Here is a 22,252-nt window from a genome sequence, read left to right as displayed (position 1 = left end):
AACTGTGCTATCGTTAGTAATTAGGGCCCATTCTACAAGAGCCTGAGATGATTCCATAGCTTCTTTTAGTAATGTCTCGGTTTTAGGAGTTCCTAAGGTAACCACGTGGGCTTCTATTCATACTCTCATGAAACATTACGTAGCTGGACGGGCAACTAGAGACGATGTAACCTTTGTTACAGCTTTGTTCCTTAGATCTGTCTTTACGTAACACTTGTGTACCCACCTCCATTTGTCAATTACTTTTTAGTCTCCATGAGTGGAAGATATATAGACAACCACTCAGTTAAGAAAAAGAGGTTACTTACTTATAGTAACTGATGTTCTTCAATGTGTGTTGTCTGTATGTATTCCATGACCCATCCTCCTTCCCCACTATATGAAGGCCTTCAAGATTTTGGCTGGTGAATGAACTTAGTGGCAGTTGGTCCACCCCACCCCTTTTTGCCTGGGTGGGATGGATTGTGTGAGTATGTGCAGACCAATGGGGGACTGCTAGTAAGAAGAAAATGTCCTGTCTGTGGCGCTAGGGAGTGCATAATGCCCATGAGTGGAAGACGTATAGACAACACATCTCAAAGATCATCAGTTACTATAAGGTAAGTAATTCCCACTTTACTGAAATGTTGGTGTGTTCCGGGGAGGAGGAGATAGAGATTTTCTAGCACACACTGATCACAGAGAGCAGTTTCGAACCTCTCACTTTGTTTAACAATGCTCTTTGCCTGGGAATTTATTAGTGTTCTGTCTGGTACTAATTTACATGTCGCAGGAGACGGATGGGCTTCCATCCTTGGGAGATGAGTCCCTGCTTGACACAGCTCGCTGTCAGGGGACTTATCCTGATATGCAGCTTACATGTCCTTTTCTCAGTGTCATCCTCTTGCTCTGAGTTGTGTCCCCCTTGTACCACCCTAAATAATCCCTCTCCATCCTTCTCCTGCCCACAGACTGAGTGCCCTCTTTGCAGCAAGGCTTCTGCAGGTCTGCCCTGCCATTCACCTCCTGGCTTGACAGAACATTCTCATACTGAGCCTCTCTTCTTTCCCTTTCCCAGTGGATCTTGTTGGTGGATACAACATTGGCACCATCAGCCATGACAGCAAGATTGACTGGCTGGAGCTGAATGAGACAGGCCACAAGCTTCTCTTCAGGGACAAGAAGATGAGGGTGAGGTGGGAGACAGGCATGCCCAGGGTACGGGGAATGAGCTGGGCATGCCCAGGAGCAGGGAAGGTGGGTGTCACCGCTCTAATCTAGTGTCTCCTCTTGGACACTTGCCATGAGAGGATCCAGCCGCTCAGTCCCAGGTGTTTTAATCCTCTGGACACTGCACAGCATCCAAGCACTCCCACTGCTTTGGGGCCTCTAGTCACATTCTCAGAGCACAGCCCCTGTCTAGCACCCTCTCCGGAGAGCTGCTACCACACTGCTCAGCCCCTGGAATCAGTACTGACCCCTTAGGCGTGCCCATAGCTTACATGCACCCTTTCCCCGAACTCCAGCCGGGGGGCGTTCTGGTCCCACGGTTTACCTCTTCATGGGCGCGTGATAGCTGCAACACATGAAACACACAGACACTTTGCACAGGATTGTAACACCGTTGCTGTTTACATAATCGCACAAGAAATACACAGATCTTATAGAAAACAACAAACATCATGAACACAGTGCTTTAAACTGCAGCTCACCTTTCCCTGGAGAGACCTCCGAGTTTCACAGATCATAGATTCCCAGGCCAGAAGGAACCACTGGGCTCACCCAGTCTGATCCCCTGTCTCACACAGGCCAGAGAACTTTCCCAAAATAATTCCTAGAGCAGATTTTTTTGAAAAACATCTAAGCTGGATTTTAAAATTGCCACTGATGGAGAATGCATCACGACCCTTGGTAAATTGTTCCAATCATTAATTACTCTCACCATTAAAAATGTGTGTCCTAATTCCAGTCTGAATTTGTCTAGCTTCAACTTCCAGCAGTTGGATTGTGTTGTGCTTTGCTCTGCTAGATTGACCAACCATTATTAAATATTTGTTCCCCATGTAGTGTCTTGCAGGGGTCAACTCTGTGTCCGGTACTATCGATATTTTCATTAATGACTTGGATAATGGAGTGGAGAGTACGCTTATGAAATTTGCAGATGACACCACACTGGGAGGGGTTTCAAACTCTTTGGAGGACAGGTTTAGAATTCAAAATGACCTTGACATATTGGAGAATTGGTCTGAAATCAACAAGATGAAATTCAAAAAAGACAAGTGCAAAGTACTTCATTTAGGAAGGAAAAATCAAAAGCACAGCTACAAACCAGGGAATAACTGGCTAGGTGGTCGTACTGCTGAAAAGGCTCTGGGGATTCTTGTGAATCACAAATTGAATATGAGTCAATAATGTGATGCAGCTGTGGAAAAGGCTAATATTCTGGGATGTATTAACAGGAGTCTTGTATGTAAGAGATGGGAATTAATTGTCGTGCTCTAGTCGGCACTGTTGAGGCCTCAGCTAGAACACTATGTCCAGTTCTGCAGGCCACGCTTAAAGAAAGATATCGACAAATTGGAGAGAGGCTAGTAGTGGACAGCAACAAAACTGATAAAAAGTTTAGAAAACCTGACCTAGGAGGAAAGGTTACAAAAACTGAGCATGTTTCGTCTTGAGAAAAGAATGGGGGAGGGAGATGATTACAGTCTTCAGCTATGCTCAGAGCTGTTAAAAAGGACGGCGATCAGTTCTCCATTTCCACAGAAAGTAGGACAAGACATAATGGTCATTAATCTGCAGCAAGGACGATTTACGCTAGACGTTAGGAAAAACTTTCTAACTCTCAGGGTAGTTAAGCTATGAAATAGGCTTCCAAGGGAGGTTGTGGAATTCACGTCATTGAAAATTTTAAAAAACATGTTTGACAAACACCTGTCAGGGTTGGTCTAGGGTTACTGGTCCTGCCACAGTGCAGGGGCTGGATTGATGATGTTTCAAGGTCTCTTCCAGGCTACATTTCTATGAATCTGTGTAGATATTATAGACTGGGATCAAGTCATCCCTTAACCTTTTCTTTGCTAAGCTAAATAGATTGAGCTCTATAAGGCAGGTTTTCTAATCCTTCTCTGACTTCTCTCCAATTTATCAACATCCTTCTTGAATTGTGAGCACTGGAACTGGACACAGTATTCCAGCAACGGTCACACAAGTGCCTAATATACCTCTCTATTCCTGTTCAAGATTCCCCTATTTATCCCTCTCCGGATGGCATTAGTTCTTTTGGCCACGGCATCACCCTGGGAGCTTGTGTTCAGCAGATTATCCCCCAGGACCCCCAAATCTTTTTCAGTCACTGCTTCCCAGGATAGATCCCCCATCCTGTAAGTATGTATGGCCTACATATAGCTTCCAAGGGTAGTGCAAAAGCAACCTCAGGGCAGACCGTTAACTGGTTGTGAGTTCTAAACATAGATTTCACCAACCACCTGCACCAAGTGCAAATTCCTCAGGCACTTAGTTAGCCTTAACACAGAGTCACAGACAGTCCCCTTGGGTTCTCCAGTCTTTCTTGCCACCCAGGTGAGCATATCTCTGTGATAGATGGCCCCTTACACCACAAATCATAGCAATAATCAGGTTACTTCTGATCCCAAAGGACCAGTCATCCTAGATCTCACACCAAAGACAACACTTGTAGCCTTATAGTAAACTACATGAAGATGTATTAAATAGGAAAAGGAAATCAGAGAGTTATTTACCAGATTAAAGCAAGCAAACAGACACATCAATGAGTTACAGCCTTAGGTATCAAGTATCAGAGGGGTAGCCGTGTTAGTCTGGATCTGTAAAAGCAGCAAAGAGTCCTGTGGGACCTTATAGACTAACAGACGTTTTGCAGCATGAGCTTTCGTGGGTGAATACCCACTTTGCATCCGACGAAGTGGGTATTCACCCACGAAAGCTCATGCTGCAAAACGTCTGTTAGTCTATACGGTGCCACAGGATTCTTTGCAGCCTTAGGTATGAAAAGGTAATACAGGCTTCTGTAATCAGCAAGTTCTATTTGACCTTTAGGGCTAGCCCAGGCTAAGCAGCTGGGGATTTCTTGCTTATGTCGAGAAACACCTTGCTTTCCCCCACCTCCACCCGCCCCCAGTCCAAGCAGCATAGGTTTTTATCCCTCTCCTGCCATGTGCTCTGAGCTTCAAACTCAATTGATGGGACTTGGGAGGAGTCCACTGTCATGATTCATCTTCACAGGAGGGAGGGCAGAACAAAAATAAGAGTCTTTAGTCCTTTTGTTGACAATTCCTCAATCCAGATGTAGGGAGTTTCCAGCTGTAAAATCCACTCATATCCTGCCTGGTATCCATGGGTCTCCTCTTTCAGGAGAGGCATAACTGTTTCTGTAGAAGAGAGCAGCTCTTCCCATGAATTAATGTCCCTCTCATCTGTGATAATTCATACAGCCACAGAGGTTCACAGGACAACCGCTCAAATATTACATTATAATGTGGAGCACAGATATCTCAATAAGATTTATGGAGCAGCAACTCACAAACATTCACTTTCTTGTAATTCTAATACCTGTTTTATCAATATTAACCCACAAGTGAGCCGACAGAGTCCATGTCTGTCATTGTCTAGTTGAGACATGGAGACCCTGGCATGCACTGGCCCCTGGCCTGTCAGTGTCACAGTATACATTTACATTTAGCTGTATTGAAATGCATGCTGTTTGCTTGCGTCCTGTTTACCAAGTGGAACAGATCGCTGTGAATCAGTGACCCGTCCTTTTCATTATTTACCTCTCCCTCAATTTTTGTGTCCTCTGCAAACTTTATCAGTGATGGTTTTATGTTTTCTTCCAGTTCATTGATAAAAATGTTAAATAACATAGGGCCAAGAACCAATCCCTGAGGGACCCCACTGGAAACACTCCCACTCGGTGACGAATCCCTGTTTGTAATTACATTTTGAGACCTTGAATGCAGTGTTGTAGCTGGTTCAGTCCCAGGATATTAGAAAGACAAGGTGCATGAGACGATACCTTTTATTGGACCAGCTTCTAGTGGTGAGGGAGACAAGCTTTCGAGCTGCAAAGAGCTCTTCTTCAGGTCTGGGAAAGGCACTCACAGACATGTCACAGCTAAATGCAAGGTGGAACAGAGAGTTTAGCATAAGTAGTTAGAATGGTAAGAGACCATTCAAGGTGAAGTGGCCTGTTAACACCGCTGTGATCATAGGACAAAAGGGGTGTGTGTGTGTTAGTGGGTTACAGATTGTTGTAATAAACCATAAATCCAATGTCTTCATTAAGACCATGATTTTTAGTATTTAGCAGAGTTATGAATTTAAGCTCCCAGGCTTATCTTTTGAAAGTCTGGTGCAGGTTTCCTTTGAGGCTGAGGGCTGGGAAGAGAAGACCCATCAATACCAGACAGGCTATGAGTGTATCTTACAACTGTCTGGTAAGTCTTCATCCTCAAACGGAACCTGCACAGCACTTTCAGCAGACCAGCCTGGGAGTTTAAATTCATAACTTTGCTAGATCCTAAAAATTAACAGATGTTAATAAAGATCCTGGATTTAATAAGGGCTAATACTCAATATATAAAGGCTGCATATTCAAACTGGAGCGTGCAGCTTGGTAAAGATACATACAGGGAGTTCATAATCTCACATGGAATTTGTTAAATTGTAAAAACAGGTTCCCCAGATCATCACAATGGGCTCTCTCTGGGAGTGGCCTCACAGCACAGCCTAGCACCATACTGGGTCCTTGGGATCAGTACTGCCCCGAGGGGAGAGCACCGCCCTCTCTCTGACCTACTCACCTCAGTCTCTGCAGCAGATGTCTGTGCCTGGAAAATCTCCCATCTAGGTGCTGAGCAGGCTGACCTGACTCAGCATATGAGATCCAGCTGTGTCACAGCACTAGGTGGCTGGATGCAGGGTGCCAGTGTCCTCGCCGGGGTGGGTCACAGGCCCTGCTGATTCTGTCTCTTTCCTCATCTAGTTGCAGCTTTATGACATTGAGAGCAGCACCAAGACCACGATCCTGAACTACTGCTCCTATGTGCAGTGGGTCCCAGGCAGTGATGTGGTGGTGGCTCAGAACAGAAACAGCCTCTGCATTTGGTACAACAACGATGCCCCAGAGCGAGTTACCATGTTCCCGCTGAAGGTAAAATTCCAGTCTGCTCCCTTCCCCCAGAGCTCCCCACCGTCACCCACCGTCATGTGGGGGGGGGGGGGGGTTCTGGGAGGGCACTGGGCAGAGCAGTATTTTATGCAGCGAGAACAGATGGGGTGGTGCTTTGAAAGGGGAATAGGAGGAAGCCTGGGGTCTGACCCTCCTGAAAGCTGTAGGGTAGGAGGGGATGGAGAGAGCAGAAGGCGGACGGGTGACGTTCGGGAGTTCACTGGGAGAAATGGCCTTTCTCTTAGTTCTGCTTGTGACGGTGGGGTTAGCCCAAGTGCCTGGTGGGGGGCAGTTCTGCTGAGCTCATCTACCTGTAGGAGACTATGGCAGAGCTGTCCCAGTGTGCCCTAGCCCCCTCCCCGCGCACAGCGGAAGGTGGAATGGGAGCTGAGAGTGGAGGTGCTGAGGTGTCTGGGGCTCTTTCAGGGGGATATCGTGAACCTGGAGCGGAGCAATGGGAAGACTGAGGTGATAGTGGCGGAAGGGGTGAACACGGTGTCCTACACGCTGGATGAGGGGCTCATTGAGTTTGGAACAGCAATTGATGATGGGGACTATAGCAGGTGAGTGCTGGCAGCCAGCGACCCGGGGTGGGCTGGGCAGTCGAGTCCACAAGGAGGCTAAAGGGTGGCTGGAAGTGAAGGAGGTGTTGTGACGAAGAGCAGGCATGGGGGAGCCAGACGGTGCAATTTGTGGGGGACAGGGCAACTGGCCACTGAACAGAACGGTGTGGGCTGGAGGGAGATGTCTGAGGGCAGCCACCAGACGTGGTGCCAGCTTCATTCAAGGGAAGAAGAGGCTCCCCGGTGATCACTGTCCCATCCATCACAGGGCGGACAGCGAGAGAAAATCCCCGGAGAGCTGGATGGGAGCAGAGCCAGGAGCTGTGAGCAGCGTGGCAGCTTACAGAATGAATCTGCCCAGACTCCCCTGAGCCCAGTATAAGTAGCAGAAGGGAGTGCAGTAGCCAGGTGTGATGTCCAAGGATATGTGTGCAAATATGAGAGCACAGCCAGAGCATGAGTGTGTGCTAATAGATGTGAGACAACTAAGGGGGGATATGATAGAGGTCTATAAAATCATGACTGGTTTGGAGAAATTGAACAAGGAAGTGTTATTTACTCCTTCTCGTAACACAGGAACCAGGGTCTCCCAATGAAATTAATAAGCAGCAGGTTTAAAACAAAAAAAGGCAGTATTTCTTCACACAACGCACAGTCAACCTGTGGAACTGTTTGCCAGAGGGTGTTGTGAAGCCAAGACTATAACAGGGTTCAAAAAGAACTAGATACATTCATGGAGGACAGGTCCATCCATGGCTATTAGCCAGGATGGGCAGGGCTGGTGCCTCTGTTTGCCAGACGCTGGGAATGGGGACAGGAGATGGATCACTTGGTGATTACCTGATCTGTTCATTCCCTCTGGGGCACCTGGCATTGGCCACTGTGGGAAGACAGGATATTGGGCTAGATGAACCTGTGGTCTGACCCAGTATGGCCATTCCTATGTTCTTAAACCTGTGCAAAGGGACGAATGCAGGTTCTGAGCAGTGTGTGTGAGGGCCTGTTCCAGGCTGCGTGCATATGTCAGGTCTCCTCAGAGATGCAGAGCTCTGCAAAAGCCTCTTGAGCCCACATGGGCCTGTGCATGGATGCAGACACCATCTGTGGGGCTCTGTGGGGCTGGAACTGCAGCTTGGCCCCTCTGTTTGCATCACAGTGGGAGGTAGGTTTGCGGTGGTGCATGGGGTATTGAGCTGCTTCTGAGGTAAAGCATGGCACATCTTTGTGCTTCTGGCCAAATGGTCGAAAGGAGCCAGCCTAGTTCTCAGCACCCAGAGGCTCACTGTGTGAGACGCTGGCCCCAGTGAAGTCACTGTGAGTTCAGGGGGACAGAATTTCCCTGCTGTAGCCAGAGGGGTAACAGTGGGGTGTGGCTGCGGCTGTTATAAGCAACAAGAAACAGCTAGCCCTGGTTTGCCGTCCTCAGGCTTCCCCGTCACTGCCCTCCACGGAGCCGTGATGCTTTTCAACAGATCCCCAGAGAGGCCCAGCAGGTGGGGCTCCTTGGGCTGCCCACAGCCCGTTCCTGCATGAGGGAGACACAGCCAGAGAGCGGGCGGCAGGGCTGGGTGGGCTCTGGGGTGACATGCAGGGCAGGAACTGAGCAATTCATGTAGCACCAGCCAGAGCCCTGTCCATGGCCAGGAGAAAGGGTGAAGAGTGGTGGTTGTGTGGAACAAAATCCATCAGGGTTTTCCAAAGTGGAAAAGAGTGTCAGACACTCCTAGGACAGGCCCAGCTGAAGGGCTGCTGAGCCCCAGGGCCTCACAGTGCTGCAGGGTCACATGGTAACCCACCTCCCTCTTCTCTAATGTGCTGCAAACCCTCCTCTCCCCAGGGCAGCTGCATTCTTGGAGACGCTGGAAATGTCCACGGAGACTGAAGCCATGTGGAAGACCCTAAGCAGACTAGCCCTGGAGGCCAAGCAGCTGCACATCGCTGAGAGGTACAGGGAGGAACCTGCCACCCGGTACCTTTCCTTCTGGGGGTTCCTCACGCCCCGAAGGCCTGATCCCAGTGGCCCAGGTTCTGGCCAAGGAGAACTGGATTGTGTGCCTTTCAGTGTTACGTGTGAGCCAGAGTTCCTGCAGTGGGGTGCGCAGTGTTCTCCATCCCAGGTGCTGGCTCAGTCTTACCATCCTCGGCCCTGGGGGACACATGCCTGTGTAGCATAGCTCTGCTACAGATCACAAGGTGGACAGAGCACGTGGCTGGTGCTCCCTCCTGTGGAGCAGAGCTCATGTCGGAGGGTGCGGGATACAAACAGGTGGCTGGGGCCCCCTGCCATGGGCCGACAGCCCTACGAAGGTGCATAGACAGAGCATGTTTCTGGGGCTCCCTCCTGCGGAGCAGAGCTCATGGCTCTGTGGGGTGGAAAACAGGCAGAGCATGGGGCTCGAGCTCCCTCTTGTGGAGTCGGTCAGTGCTATGGCTTGGCCTTACTTCGCTGTGACTACCTGCCCCAGTGTTCTGAGCCCTGGCCTTGCCTTCTGGGTCTGAGGGCAGATAAAAGCCCAGGTATCTGCTTGGCAGCCCATGCTGCTGGTCACTCTGCCCTCCTCACTCTCCCCAGATGCTTCTCAGCGCTGGGCCACGTGTCAAAGGCGCGATTCCTCCATGAAACCAATGAGATCGCTGACCAGGTGGCCAAGGAATACGTGAGTCAAGCTTCACTTCTGCTATGCAGCAGAGTGTGTGTGTGTGTGTGTGTGTGTGTGTGTGTGTGTGTGTGTGTGTGTGTGTGTGTGTGTGTGTGTGTGTGTGTGTGTGTGCGCCACGCCTACTTTCCCCGGCATGGAGAGTGTGCAGCCGATCACGCTGGCCTGGCAGGGGTTTTCTGGAGACCCTGAGTCATGTGGGAATTGCTCACACTGTCCTTCACCCAGGCATCCCAGCTCCACTCATCCCAACTGCATCCCTCACAGGATGCCCAAAGCGCCCCCCTGGCTGTATCCCTCATGGGGTGCCTAGAGCACCCCCCCACTGCCTCCCTCACAAGGTGCCCAGAGTGCCCTCCCAGCTGCCTCCCTCACGGGGCAGCCAGAGCACCCTTCCTACAGCTGCCTCCCTCACGGGGTGCCAGGTGCTGGCCTCCCACAGCCACCTCCCTTGCACCATGCCCAGTGCTGCGTCCCCAGCTTGTCTGAGATGTTTGTGTGTGTCTATAGGGTGGGGATGGCACAGACTATTACCAGGTGCGTGCCCGCCTAGCCATGCTGGAGAAGAATTACAAGCTGGCAGAGATGATCTTCCTGGAGCAGGTGAGGGAGGGTTTGCTGTTGGCTGAGAAGTTTACCCTGGAGTGTGGAGCTAATTCGCTGGCTATGGGGTTTGCTGGGGAGGGGGGGCTCATTCGTTGGCTATGGGGTTTGCCCTGGGGTGGCTCATTCGCTGGCTATGGGGTTTGCCGGGGAGGGGTGGCTCATTCGCTGGCTATGGGGTTTGCCGGGGGGGTGGGGCTTATTTGTTGGCTGTGAGGTTCACCCCTGGGGTATGGGGTCGGAGATCTGATTAATTGGCCGTGAGGTTTCCCCTGAGGTACGGGGGTGTGAGGCTCATTTGTTGATGTAGTGTGAGGAGACATACGCAACATCCAGAGAACTGTACCAGGAAGTTCCTTCCTATGTTTTTTGAGCTGCCCGCTGCAACATGTCCAAAATGTAGGAGATGCCACAAAATGAGACATCTGCTTCTTTTGCTGGTTGTTGCCAGCTGTGGCTTGGTGTCTTGCCACATCTTGCACAGCTTTTCCTACCTTCCCTCCAAAGGTTCCTTGGTCTCCCAGTCGAGTTGTGCACTGTTCTAAGGTTGTACATTTGGTCTGTCTGCTTCTTTTCCTCTTTATTGTGTCAATATTGTAGTCTCTCCTATGCTGATGGAGTGTAAGTCATATTGCAAGAAACCATAAAAATACAGCACTTTCACTTTTGCTATGGTTCTGGTGGAGAACAGGAGTTCTATAACCACTCCACAGCTCCCTTTCTTTATAGTAAAAGATTAAAACCTTAATTAATAACCAGAGTATTTTCACACAGCAATTCAAAATACACTGAACATTCCTTAAAACTGTTTACACTAATATGTCCCCTTTTCAATTGCATTTAAATAGTCCTGAGCAGTATTCTAAAAATCAAGTCGTGGAGGAGATGTGGTCACACATCCAGACTGTGTTCTCATTTCTGTTGAGTTTGGGTATGGAGTTCCCTTAAGAGAGGCTCTCGCATCCTGGCAGAGTACCTGAAGGTTCCTGATCCTCTGTTGGGTTGAGAAATATTGAAGATGGAGCCAGTTTCTCCAGAGAAGTCTCCTTGGAGTCTTCTCTAGGTAGGATCTGGGAGTTGCTGTCAAGTTCCAAATGTCTGCGAAAACAAGTTTAAGCCAAACTTTATCTGTCTCAGTCCAGGCCCTGCTTTTGTTCGGTGCCAAACATTCAAGTTTTGCTGCTGCCGAATGTTTATTTCAGGATCCCATTCTCAAAATTCCTTCAGGTTGGGCCAGTGAGGTTTGAGCTGAGTCAGTGCCACAGGTAAAAGCCTCCTTCACTGTCTTTGCATCAGAAATTCTGCTGGAGATAGCCCAGAGGCAAACAGTGGTGACTGATATTCCAGGAGTCCTTTCTGTGGGTCCGCTGATATTTGCAGAGAAGTCTTTGTAATATCTGCACTGACCTCTCCATCTCCCGGTTGCTCTGGGGGCAATGTGGACTACTAGTGCGACGTTCAAAATCAAAGTCCTGTGCAAATGCTAGGGATGTTTCAGAGGTGATTTGAGGCCCATTATCAGACATGAGGATTTCAGAAACTCCCTGTCCTGCAGATATTGACTGGTTTCTGGACGATTGTGCTGATGAACTCTGTGTGAGGATAGCCAAGTCAATGTATCTGGGGAGGCAATTCGCTACAATAATGTATGTGTCCTTTCCAGAAAAACTGTGGCTACCCACTGCCACGGTCTGTCATGTAGCTTTGTAGAGAGCAGTGGCTCTGGTGATTGTTTTCTTTCCTTGTTACATATCTCACAGCCTTCTACTAAGGTCTGAATTTGCCTTCTCAGAGACCATCCAGTTGTTGTGCAAATGCCTTGTACTTGTTTATGCCGTAGTGTCCCTCGTGGATTTTGGAGAGCATCTGTTTCTGAAGTACCAGCCACGGGGATAAATTAATCTCTGATGTCTGGTCAACTGCAGAAAGCATTTGTCTTTTCTTTCTCTGCACACATGTTTATTTTATTGTGTAACATGCAAATCTGGATTTTGCCCTTGGGCTTTTGATACTTCAACCGTTCTCTCACACCAGTCAGTGGGTTCTTCTGTCTGGGAAATCCCCATATCTTCCATTCTCATGAATTCTTTGACTTTGGCTAGCAGGGTGTGGGGATGTGGTGTGAGGCCATGAGAGCAAAGGGAGTCACTGATGGCACCAGTTTTCTTTTGAACTCCCCTGACAGCTGTCCTGGCCCTGGGAAGATGTGTATACATCTCCTGTGCAGGTTGCTTTCTGCCATTAATGCATTCCAGTTTCTCTACTAGGTGTAGTCCTTGCATTGTTGGCAACCCTACTATTTCCCCTTGTTCCTGTCACCTGCTATTAAATTTGGCCCTTCACATATAATATTCTGCCTACCTATGAAATGGGCTTCAGAGGCCTCTTTTGTTTTGTCACAGATCCCCAGGATCTGTGCTCTGCCCCTATTTTTAAGCAGTCCCTTGGAGGAACCCCTGCAGACCCCAAAGTCCTTCTCTTCCTTAAGGGTAGGCCGCACAGCCTCCACATCTCCTAAACTGAGCCTCTGGGCTCCAGCACTACTGTTTCACACTGTGATTCCTGCCCATTGAGTCCATCTGAGATAGATTATGGGTCAGAGACTCATACACTCTTCAGGGACAAATGCACCTCCGCAGCTATTTGCAGTGACACCAGGCAGGTATTTCAAAACAGAGCAGGGCCAGTCAGCTGGAACGCAGCATCGGAAAGTCCTTAAGTTTGCATAGACATAGTCCAGCCTGGCCAAGCCAGCACACCACAAAGCCAAGCGGGCGTGGAATCCATTTGTTGGCCCTTCCCCTCTGTCTCTTTTCCGTTTCCCATAAATAGGGGTCAGTTGTTCAGTCCCTGGGGCTCCCTTTGTCTTTCCGGATCTTCTGTTGATGTCGGTTGGTTTCAGCCAGGCCTTTAACAATCCATTGCTCCCACTCCAGACAGTCACGTGACACAAATATCTCAAGTCTCCATCTCTGCCCCTGCCCCAAGAGCAGGTTTTCAGCCCTTTAACACCCACTGGCTAGCAATCCCTAGTCCAGTAAGTCACCACATAGAGAGACAAGGGGGGGGGGGGGCGAGGGAATATCTTTTATTGGACCCAACTTCTGTTGGTGAAAGAGACACCCTTTCAAGCTTACGCACAGCTCTTCAGGTCTGGCAATGGTGCTCAGAGTGTCACAGCTAAATACAAGGTGGAACCGTTTGTTTAGCAAGTGTAGCTTGATGGCTTGTCTTTCTCACCAACAGAAGCTGGTCCATTAAAAGGTATTACCTCACCCCCCTTGTCTCTCTAATATCCTGGGGCCAACACAGCTACAACAACACTGCACAGTGCATGCCAACAATATGCTCATAAAATAGTATTGAAATTCTCATTGTGTCACATTTTTTCCTCTTCGAGAGAGACCTGGGAAGTTCAACCTAAAGTTGTTACTCATGGAAGCCAAAACTGATTTCCCACCCACTTTGTAGCTCTCTTTCCAGGCACTTCCAAGATTCTTACAGCATAGGTTTCATAACATAATACAGAACAGTTTCACACCCTCCCTTAGATTTTGTGAGTTTGTCACTAGCAAAGTGGACACAGAGTCATAGAATCGTAGGACTGGAAGGGACCTCAAGAGCTCTTCTAATCCAATCCCCTGTACTCAAGGCAAGACTAAGGGTATGTCTACACTACAAGAGTAGTTCGATTCAACTTAATTCGAATTTGTGGAATCGACCTTACGAAGTCGAATTTGTGTATCCACACTAAGGACACTAATTCAACTTTGTGATCCAACACTAACGGGGCCAGCGTCGACTTTGGAAGCGGTGCACTGTGGGAAGCTATCCCACAGTTCCTGCACTCCCCACTGCCCATTGGAATTCTGGGATTTCCCCCCAATGCATGCTGGGGGGAAAACTGTGTCGAGGGTGGTCTTGGGTAACTGTCAGCATTCAACCGTCACTCCCGCCGGCGGGAAATCAGTTCGCGCACTTTTCCTGTTAGTGACAGCGCGGACGCCACAGCACTCCACTGCGATCATGGAGCCCGCTGTGATCATCGCTGCACTTATGGCCGTTGTCAACTCCTCGCACCTTATCGTCCACCTCTTCAACAGTCAGATGCTGAGAAATCGGGCGAGGAGGCTCCGGCAGCGTGGTGAGGACATGAAGTCTCAAAGTGGCACAGACCTCTCAGAAAGCACGGTACGCCGCGCCATGGAGATCATGGTGGCAATGGGTCATGTTCATGCTATGGGACGGCGATTCTGGGCCCGGGAAACAAGCACAGACTGGTGGGACCGCATAGTGCTGCAGGTCTGGGATGAATCACAGTGGCTGCGAAACTTCAGGATGTGTAAGGGCACTTTCCTTGAACTGTGTGACTTGCTGTCCCCTGCCCTGAAGCGCAAGGACACCCGTATGCGAGCAGCCCTGAGTGTGCAGAAGCGAGTGGCCATAGCCCTCTGGAAACTTGCCACGCCAGACAGCTACCGGTCAGTAGCGAACCACTTTGGCGTGGGCAAATCTACCGTGGGGGTTGCTGTGATGCAAGTAGCCAACGCAATCGTTGAGCTACTGCTCTCAAAGGTAGTGACCCTGGGAAACGTCCAGGTCATCACAGATGGCTTCGCCGCGATGGGATTCCCAAACTGCGGTGGGGCTATAGATGGGACTCACATCCCTATCCTGGGACCGGCCCACCAGGCCAGCCAGTATATTAACCGAAAGGGCTACTTTTCAATGGTGCTGCAAGCAGTGGTGGACCATAGGGGACGTTTTACTAACATCAACGTTGGGTAGCCGGGCAAGGTTCATGACGCGCGTGTTTTCAGGAACTCTGGTCTCTTTAGACGCCTGCAGGAAGGTAGTTTCTTCCCGGACCACAAAATAAGTGTTGGGGATGTGGAGATGCCTATAGTGATCCTCGGGGACCCAGCCTACCCGCTAATGCCCTGGCTCATGAAGCCCTATACAGGTGCTTTGGACAGTGACAAGGAGCTCTTCAACTACTGGCTGAGCAAGTGCAGAATGGTGGTGGAGTGTGCTTTCGGACGTCTCAAGGGGAGATGGCGAAGCTTACTGACTCGCTCGGATCTCAGCGAAAGCAATATCCCCATTGTTATTGCTGCTTGCTGTGTGCTCCACAATCTCTGTGAGAGCAAGGGGGAGACCTTTATGGCGGGATGGGAGGTTGAGGCAAATCGCCTGGCTGCTGATTACGCTCAGCCAGACACCCGTGCAATTAGAAGAGCCCAGCGGGAAGCGCTGTGCATCCAGGAGGCTTTGAAAGCTAGGTTCCTCAGGGAGCGGGGTAACCTGTGACTGTTCAGTTTCTTTACAGAGAAGCTGAACCTGCCCCTGCTTCAGTTACTGTTGACTTTCTTCTGCGGTGACATACCCCGTTCACCACGTTTCCCCCCTTCCAACACACGTTTAAAAATAAAGTTAATGGAATATTTTTAATTAGCAACGTTTTCTTTACTAATGAATTCGCGTTAAAGGGTTGAAACAGGGACGCAGACTGTGGTGGGTAGGGTGTGCAGTGATGTACAGACTGCTTCTACACTCGAGGAATGACAGGCTCCTGCCCCTAGAGCGGTCTGCACTGCCGGACTAGTTGTTTCAACGGAGCCTGCCATCCCTCCTTTTCGGGACTCTGTGTGCGGGGGCTATGTGGCCTTGTGGTGGGGGAGGACTGGGGGCAGGACGTTTACAGGTGGGTGTGAAGGAAGGGGTGAGGGGTGCAGGCTCTGGGCTGGGGGTGGGGGCGTAGGAAGGGGTGAGGAGTGTGTGGGAAGGGGGAGGAGGTGTAGGGGGATGAGGGCTCTGGCTGGGGCTGAGGGTTTGGGGCATTGGAGAGGCTCAGGGCTATGGTGGAAGGGCAGGGTAAGGGCAGCCTGCCTTGCCATTTGTGTATGGCAGGCGCTAGGACCCTGGGGCACCAGACAGCATTTCTGCGGGGAGCTGCTCTACTGTCAGGCAGGTATGGAGCGCAGCGGGGCGGGGGGGAGACCCGTAGGGGCCAGGGCCCGATCCAGGCAGGAGCGGGGGAGAGACCCAGCTCCAAATATAGCTGGAGCAGGGCACCTTCCGCCTATGCACAGAACATGAAAAACACCTCCCAGACTGACCAGGGTGCCTAGTGACTGCACTATGTGTGTGTGACCTGCTGTAGATCCTGCCCCCATGTATGTATCCAGGTAATGGTGACCGTCCTATGCAATTACCAAACCCCTCCTCCCCCTTCACACAAAGCCTTCTGTAAAGAAACATGACGGAAACAGTAATGAACAGCAAACTATTTTTAATAATCAACTACACAGTGAGGGAACGAAACTGGGATTTGGGCTTGGGTGATCCAGGAAGGGAAGGACGTCTCAAAATTTAGCGAATGAGAGCTTTTTGGTACTTGAGCACTCTGCTGGGGTGGAGTGACAGTTTTCACGGCCCCTGGCGCACCTCCTTCTTGTTATTTTGGGTGAGGGGGGTATGGGACTTTGTGGCGGGGGAGGGCGGTTGCAGATACACTGCAGGGGGGCTCTGTCCTCCTGCCTGCGGTCCTGCAGAACATCCACAAGGCGCCTGAGCGTGTCCGTTTGCTCCCTCATTAGTCCAAGCAGCGTTTGAGTCGCCTGCTGGTCCTCCAGACACCATCTGTCCTCCCGTTCGCTGTGTGAGCGCTGCTGCTGGGAGAGGTTCTCCCTCCACTGGCTCTGCTGGGCCGCCTCGGCTCGGGAGCAGCCCATAAGTTCTGCGAACATCTCGTCCCGTGTCTTTTTCTTGCGCCGCCTAATCTGCGCCAGCCTCTCTGAGGGGCATGCTGGAGCAGGTCGGGATACAGGTGCAGCTGTGTGATGGGAAAAAGGGATTGACTTCCTTATAAAGATACATTTCCGCAAAGAGGAAACATAATCTAGTCAGTCTCTGTGAACAAGACCATGCACAGCACTCACTCAGGGAAAGTTTGAATTTTCGGAATTCGCTTTCATTGCCTGGGGGATTGCACTGCAGATCAGACAAGCGGGGCAGGACAGCAGAATCCGTGGAGCAGCCGGGCATGGTAAGCCAAAAACTTTTGGCTGCTTAAAAGTCAATGTATACCACTGTCCTCTTGCTACAGGCAATCCTGATAGCATAAACTCTGCCCCTGTTGCACCCCCTCGCGTCTGTTCCCTGTGAAAGATCCCTGTATAATGCCACTCTGCAGCCTCCACCACGTGGCTGTAAAGTGACGCTCATTGTTATGCAAAGGAACAGTGAAGCACTCCCAATACTAATAGTACACAAATTACTGTAATTAAATGCAGGAGTCTCCGAGCGAGATCACCCTGAGGAGGGTCACTGAGGCAGATAGAGAGCGCATGCTGCGTGAAAGCCAGCACAAACCAGGGGCCTATGCGGCCATACTCGTGGAGGCAATGCTCCCGGAGTACCTGATGATAGCCTGGCACGGAAAAGTGTGCTACCACGGATCACCCAATAAGGCAGCTCTCCCCAGGAACCTCATGCGGAGGCTTTTCGATTACCTGCAGGAGAGCTTCTCGGAAATCTCCCAAGAGGATTTCTGTTCCATCCCCATATATATTGACCTTCTTTTCGCATAGTTAATATTCCTGTTCTGTTAGAAAAAATGTTTGCATGTTTAAAGCACTTACCGACTGATCCTTCCCCTGATTCAGGGTCCGGGGTAACGGCTGGGGAGGGTTGGTAGGGGATCTCAGTGAGGGTGATGAAGAGATCCTGGCTGTCGGGGAAATCAGCGTTGTAAGCGCTGTCGACTGCCTCGTCCTCCTCATCTTCCCCGTCCGCGAACATCTCCGAGGAACAGTCCGTCGACAGTATCCCATCCTCAGAGTCCACGCACACTGGTGGGGCAGTGGTGGCAGACCCACCGAGAATGGCATGCAGTGCCTCGTAGAACTGGCATGTCTGGGGCTGGGCTCCGGAGCGTCCGTTTGCCGCTCTGATTTTTTGGTAGCCTTGTCTCAGCTCATTGACTTTCACGCGGCACTGCGTTGCATCCCGGCTGTATCCTCTGAGTGCCATGGCTTTGGAGACCTTCTCATAGGTCTTTGCATTCCGTTTATTGGAGCGCAGCTCCGAAAGCACAGACTCATCGCCCCCCACAGCAATGAGATCCAAGACTTCCTGGTCAATCCATGCTGGGGCCCTCTTTCTAGTCTGAGATTGCATGGACACCTCTGCTGGAGAGCTCTGCATCGCTGCCAGTGCTGCTGAGCTCGCCACGACGTCCAACCAGGAAATGAGATTCAAACTGGCCAGACAGGAAAAGGAATTCAAATTTCCATGGGGCTTTTCCTGTGTGGCTGGTCAGAGCACCCAAGCTCGGACTGCTGTCAAGAGCGTCAACAGAGTGGTGCACTGTGGGATAGCTGCCGGAGCTACTAAGGTCAATTTGCATCCACACCTAGCCTAATTCGACATGGCCATGTCGAATTTAGCGCTACTCCCCTCGTCGGGGAGGAGTACAGAATTCGAACTAAAGAGCCCTCTATGTCGAATTAAATGGCTTCCTGGTGTGGACGGGTGCACGGTTAATTCGAATTAACGCTGCTAAATTCGAATTAAAGTCCTAGTGTGGACTAGGCCTAAGTATTATCTAGACAGGTGTTTGTCCAATATGCTCTTAAAAATCTCCAATTATGGAGATTCCACAACCTCCCTAGGAAATTTATTTCAGCACTTAACCACCCTGACAGGACATTTTTCCTAATGTTCAACCTAAACCACCCTTGCTGCAATTTAAGCCCATTGCTTCTTGTCCTGTCCTCAGAGGTTAAGGAAAACAATTTTTCTCCCTCCTCCTTATAACAACCTTCTATGTACTTGAAAACCGTTTTCATGTCCCCTCTCAGTCTTCTCTTCTCCAGATTAAAGAAACCCAATTTTTTCAATCTTCCCTCATAGGTCATGTTTTCTAGATCTTTAATCATTTCTGTTGCTCTTCTCTGGACTTTCTCAAATTTGTTCACATCTTTCCTGAAATGTGGCATCCAGAACTGGACACAATACTCCAGTTGAGGCCTAATCAGTGCGGAGTAGAGCAGAAGAATTACTTCTCTTGTTTTGCTTCCAACACTCCTGCTAATACAGCCCAGAATTATGTTCGCTTTTTTTTCAACAGTGTTCCACTCTTCATTCATATTTAGCTTATGATCCACTATGACTGAGGGGGGACATGATAAGAGTTTCAAGTACATAAAAGGTTGTTACAAGGAGGAGGGGAAAAATTGTTTTCCTTAACCTCTGAGGATAGGACAAGAAGCAATGGGCTTAAATTGCAGGAAGAGAGGTTTAGGTTGGACATTAGGAAAAACTTCCTAGCTGTCAGGGTGGTTAAGCACTGGAATAAATTGCTAAGGGAGGTTGTGGAATCTCCATCATTGGAGATTCTTAAGAGCAAGTTAGACAAACACCTGTCAGGGATGGTCTAGATCAGCAGTTCTCAAACTGTGGGTCAGGACCCCAAAGTGGGTCATGAGCCCATTTTAATGGGTCACCAGGGCTGGCTTAGACTTGCTGGAGCCTGGGGCTGAAGCCGAAGCCTGAGTCCCATCGCCCGAGGTCAAAGCCAAAGCCTGAGGGCTTCAGCGCTAGGCGGTGGAGCTCAGGTTACAGGCCCCCTGCCTGGGGCTGAAACCCTTGGTCTTTGTCCCCCCATCCAAGGCGGCAGGACTTGGGCGGGCTCAGGCTTCGGTCCCCCCTCCTGGGGTCATGTAGTAATTTTTGTTGTCAGAAGGGGGTCACAGTGCAATGACGTTTGAGAACCCCTAGACTAGATAATATTTAGTCCTGCTCTGAGTGCAGGGGACTGGACTAGAAGACCTCTTGAGGTCCCTTCCAGTCCTACGATTCTATGATTGTCTAGTCTCCTGTGGGCTGTAATACTGTGGTCTCATTTCGGTTGTTGGGTTTAGTGTGCCTTTGCTGGGTGGTGTTGGTGACCTCTGATATACAGGAGGTCAAACTAGATCGTCTAGTGGTCGCTTCTGGCTTTAAATTCTCTGACTCTGTGACCCATGCGTAGGCCCATCCCCTCTGGACCTACTGTCTTTTCATACCTGGGCCTACTGTCCACAACTTCTGCCACCAATTGGCCTGCACTACACAGATCCTCAGGCTTCCTCTCCACTAACCCCATTTAAGCTTGTGGGAACATATCTCATAGGGTTGTTCTAAACCAACTAGGCCATATAAATGTTCCAGCATAGCAACACTTGCACCTTGACCTCATTTGTGGAGATCTCCTCCCATCAGGGTGGTAGCTATCGTATACATCACATCCCGACTCATTTGTATACCCTGAAACCTTTCCCTGTAAGCCACAGGTTTCCAGTCAAACGTAAGGAGTAGAGCCTTTTGGATCTGTTCATAGTCCCCAGTATTCACTCTGTCCATCTGGCTGTACACCTCTGCCACTTTAAGATTGACTAATGGGGTGAGACAGCGGAGCTGGTCTGCAGATTCAAACTGGTTTACATCACAAGCATTCTCAAAGGCACTGAGGTAGGCTTCTATATCCCCCTTCCTTAAACTGGGGCCGCACATTGGGACATAGGTTCCCTGGGGAAGTGGCTTCTCATGGTCTCTCCACAGATACCCCTCTATGGAACCTCTTGCTTCTCCAAATTCAGTTAATGCTGTCGCTGCAATTATTCAGCTTCTGTTTCTCTAGCTGAAGGTTCTTCTCTCTCAGCACCAACTTCCGCCCCTTCAAATCTAGCACTGTGGAATTGGGCCGTGAGGACACTTGCTGCTGGGGAATTGGGCCGTGAGGACACTTGCTGCTGGGGAATTGGGCCGTGAGGATGCACTGCTCCGGCTGCCCCTGTTGCCCTTGGACTCTTTCGGAATCCTGCCTGTGCCTGGACCCTGGTTCTTGGTCCAGTCATCCTTCTCCAGGCGAGCAATCAGCTGCACCTCGTTTAACTTCCCAAAACTTAACCATGTCTCCCTGCACAGCTCCACAGTGCTGTTCTTAGGAGCTGGTCTTATGCCATTTTCTTGATGTTTCCTTTGACTAACCTTATTTTAATTCTTTGAGAGATTGCACATGTGCATTCCGCTCTCAGAGTCTGTGCTCTCAGCACATGGCCATTGGAAGCTTTTTCCCTCAGCGGTACCCATTGGGTGGCTCGAGACCCCTCTGCTGCTGCATGTCACTGCAGCCAGGTCTGAAGGGAAGAGCCGCCACTAGACCACCCGTTGTTCCTTAATCACAGAATCATAGAATATCGGGGTTAGAAGGGACCTCAGGAGGTATCTAGTTCAACCCCCTGCTCAAAGCAGGACCAATTCCCAACTAAATCATCCCAGCCAGGGCTTTGTCAAGACTGACCTTAAAAACTTCTAAGGAAGGAGATTCCACCACCTCCCTAGGTAACCCATTCCAGTGCTTCACCACCCTCCTAGTGAAAAAGTTTTTCCTAATATCCAACCTAAACCTCCCCTACTGCAACCTGAGACCATTGCTCCTTGTTCTGTCATCTGGTACCACTGAGAACAGTCTAGATCCATCCTCTTTGGAACCCCCTTTCAGGTAGTTGAAAGCAGCTATCAAATCCCCCCTCATTCTTCTCTTCTGCAGACTAAACAATCTCAGTTCCCTCAGCCTCTCCTCATAAGTCATGTGCTCCAGCCCCCTCATCATTTTTGTTGCCCTCCTCTGGACTCATTCCAATTTTTCTTCTTACCGCCCGTGGCAGTCACTGGAATCCCTGTTCGTTGCCAGAACAGCTTTCTCTCTGCTGTGTAGATAGTATCGTTGTGGTTTAGTAGTTATAGTTAGTAAGTTGTAGTTGTTTGGTTAAAAAAAACGGGGGGGGGGGGAGGGTGGATTTTGTTGTTTTTCTCCATTTCAGTGTTCTGCTGCCGGCACCGAGGCATGCCCCAGTTGCTGGGCTTCAAGCCAAGTGCTTCTTGCTCAAAGCCTATGCTGGTGAGCGACCCACACAGTAGTTGTCTTAAGTGGTCCCCAGGAGGTCACTGGGGACCAGCCCTGTATTGGTGGCCATGTTGGAACCCCTGGGTTTCCTCCCCAACTTCTAGATCCTCCCCTCGTCATGCCTACTCAGTGCCCTCATCTCGGTGGGGGAAGTGCCTGGGCAAAGCACAGGTGAAAGACCAATGCCAGATTTGCTGGGAATTGAAGCCTAGAATGAAAAGGATAGGGAGGCTAGGCTGAAATTCCTGCTGATGGAGGCAGCATTCAGACCACTGTTGGAGCCATTCTG

General features: G+C 50.0%; 1 protein-coding gene across 2 annotated transcripts in view; it reads left to right on the top strand.

The window, feature by feature from the left end:
• Nucleotides 1-22,252, top strand: part of IFT172 (intraflagellar transport 172) — a 119,045-nt gene that overhangs the window by 42,801 nt on the left and 53,992 nt on the right. For both annotated transcript variants that reach the window (XM_039531272.1, XM_039531271.1), the window contains exons 15-20: nt 1,058-1,170; nt 6,002-6,169; nt 6,614-6,750; nt 8,588-8,695; nt 9,323-9,407; nt 9,918-10,010. In XM_039531272.1, the coding sequence (XP_039387206.1) occupies nt 1,058-1,170; nt 6,002-6,169; nt 6,614-6,750; nt 8,588-8,695; nt 9,323-9,407; nt 9,918-10,010 (704 nt within the window). The remainder of the gene's footprint in view (nt 1-1,057; nt 1,171-6,001; nt 6,170-6,613; nt 6,751-8,587; nt 8,696-9,322; nt 9,408-9,917; nt 10,011-22,252) is intronic.

The sequence above is a fragment of the Mauremys reevesii genome, linkage group 3 (assembly GCF_016161935.1).
Source record: "Mauremys reevesii isolate NIE-2019 linkage group 3, ASM1616193v1, whole genome shotgun sequence".
Lineage (NCBI taxonomy): Eukaryota > Metazoa > Chordata > Testudines > Geoemydidae > Mauremys > Mauremys reevesii.
The sequence above is the reverse complement of the archived record's forward strand: the minus strand, read 5'-3'. Positions and strand labels throughout refer to the sequence as shown.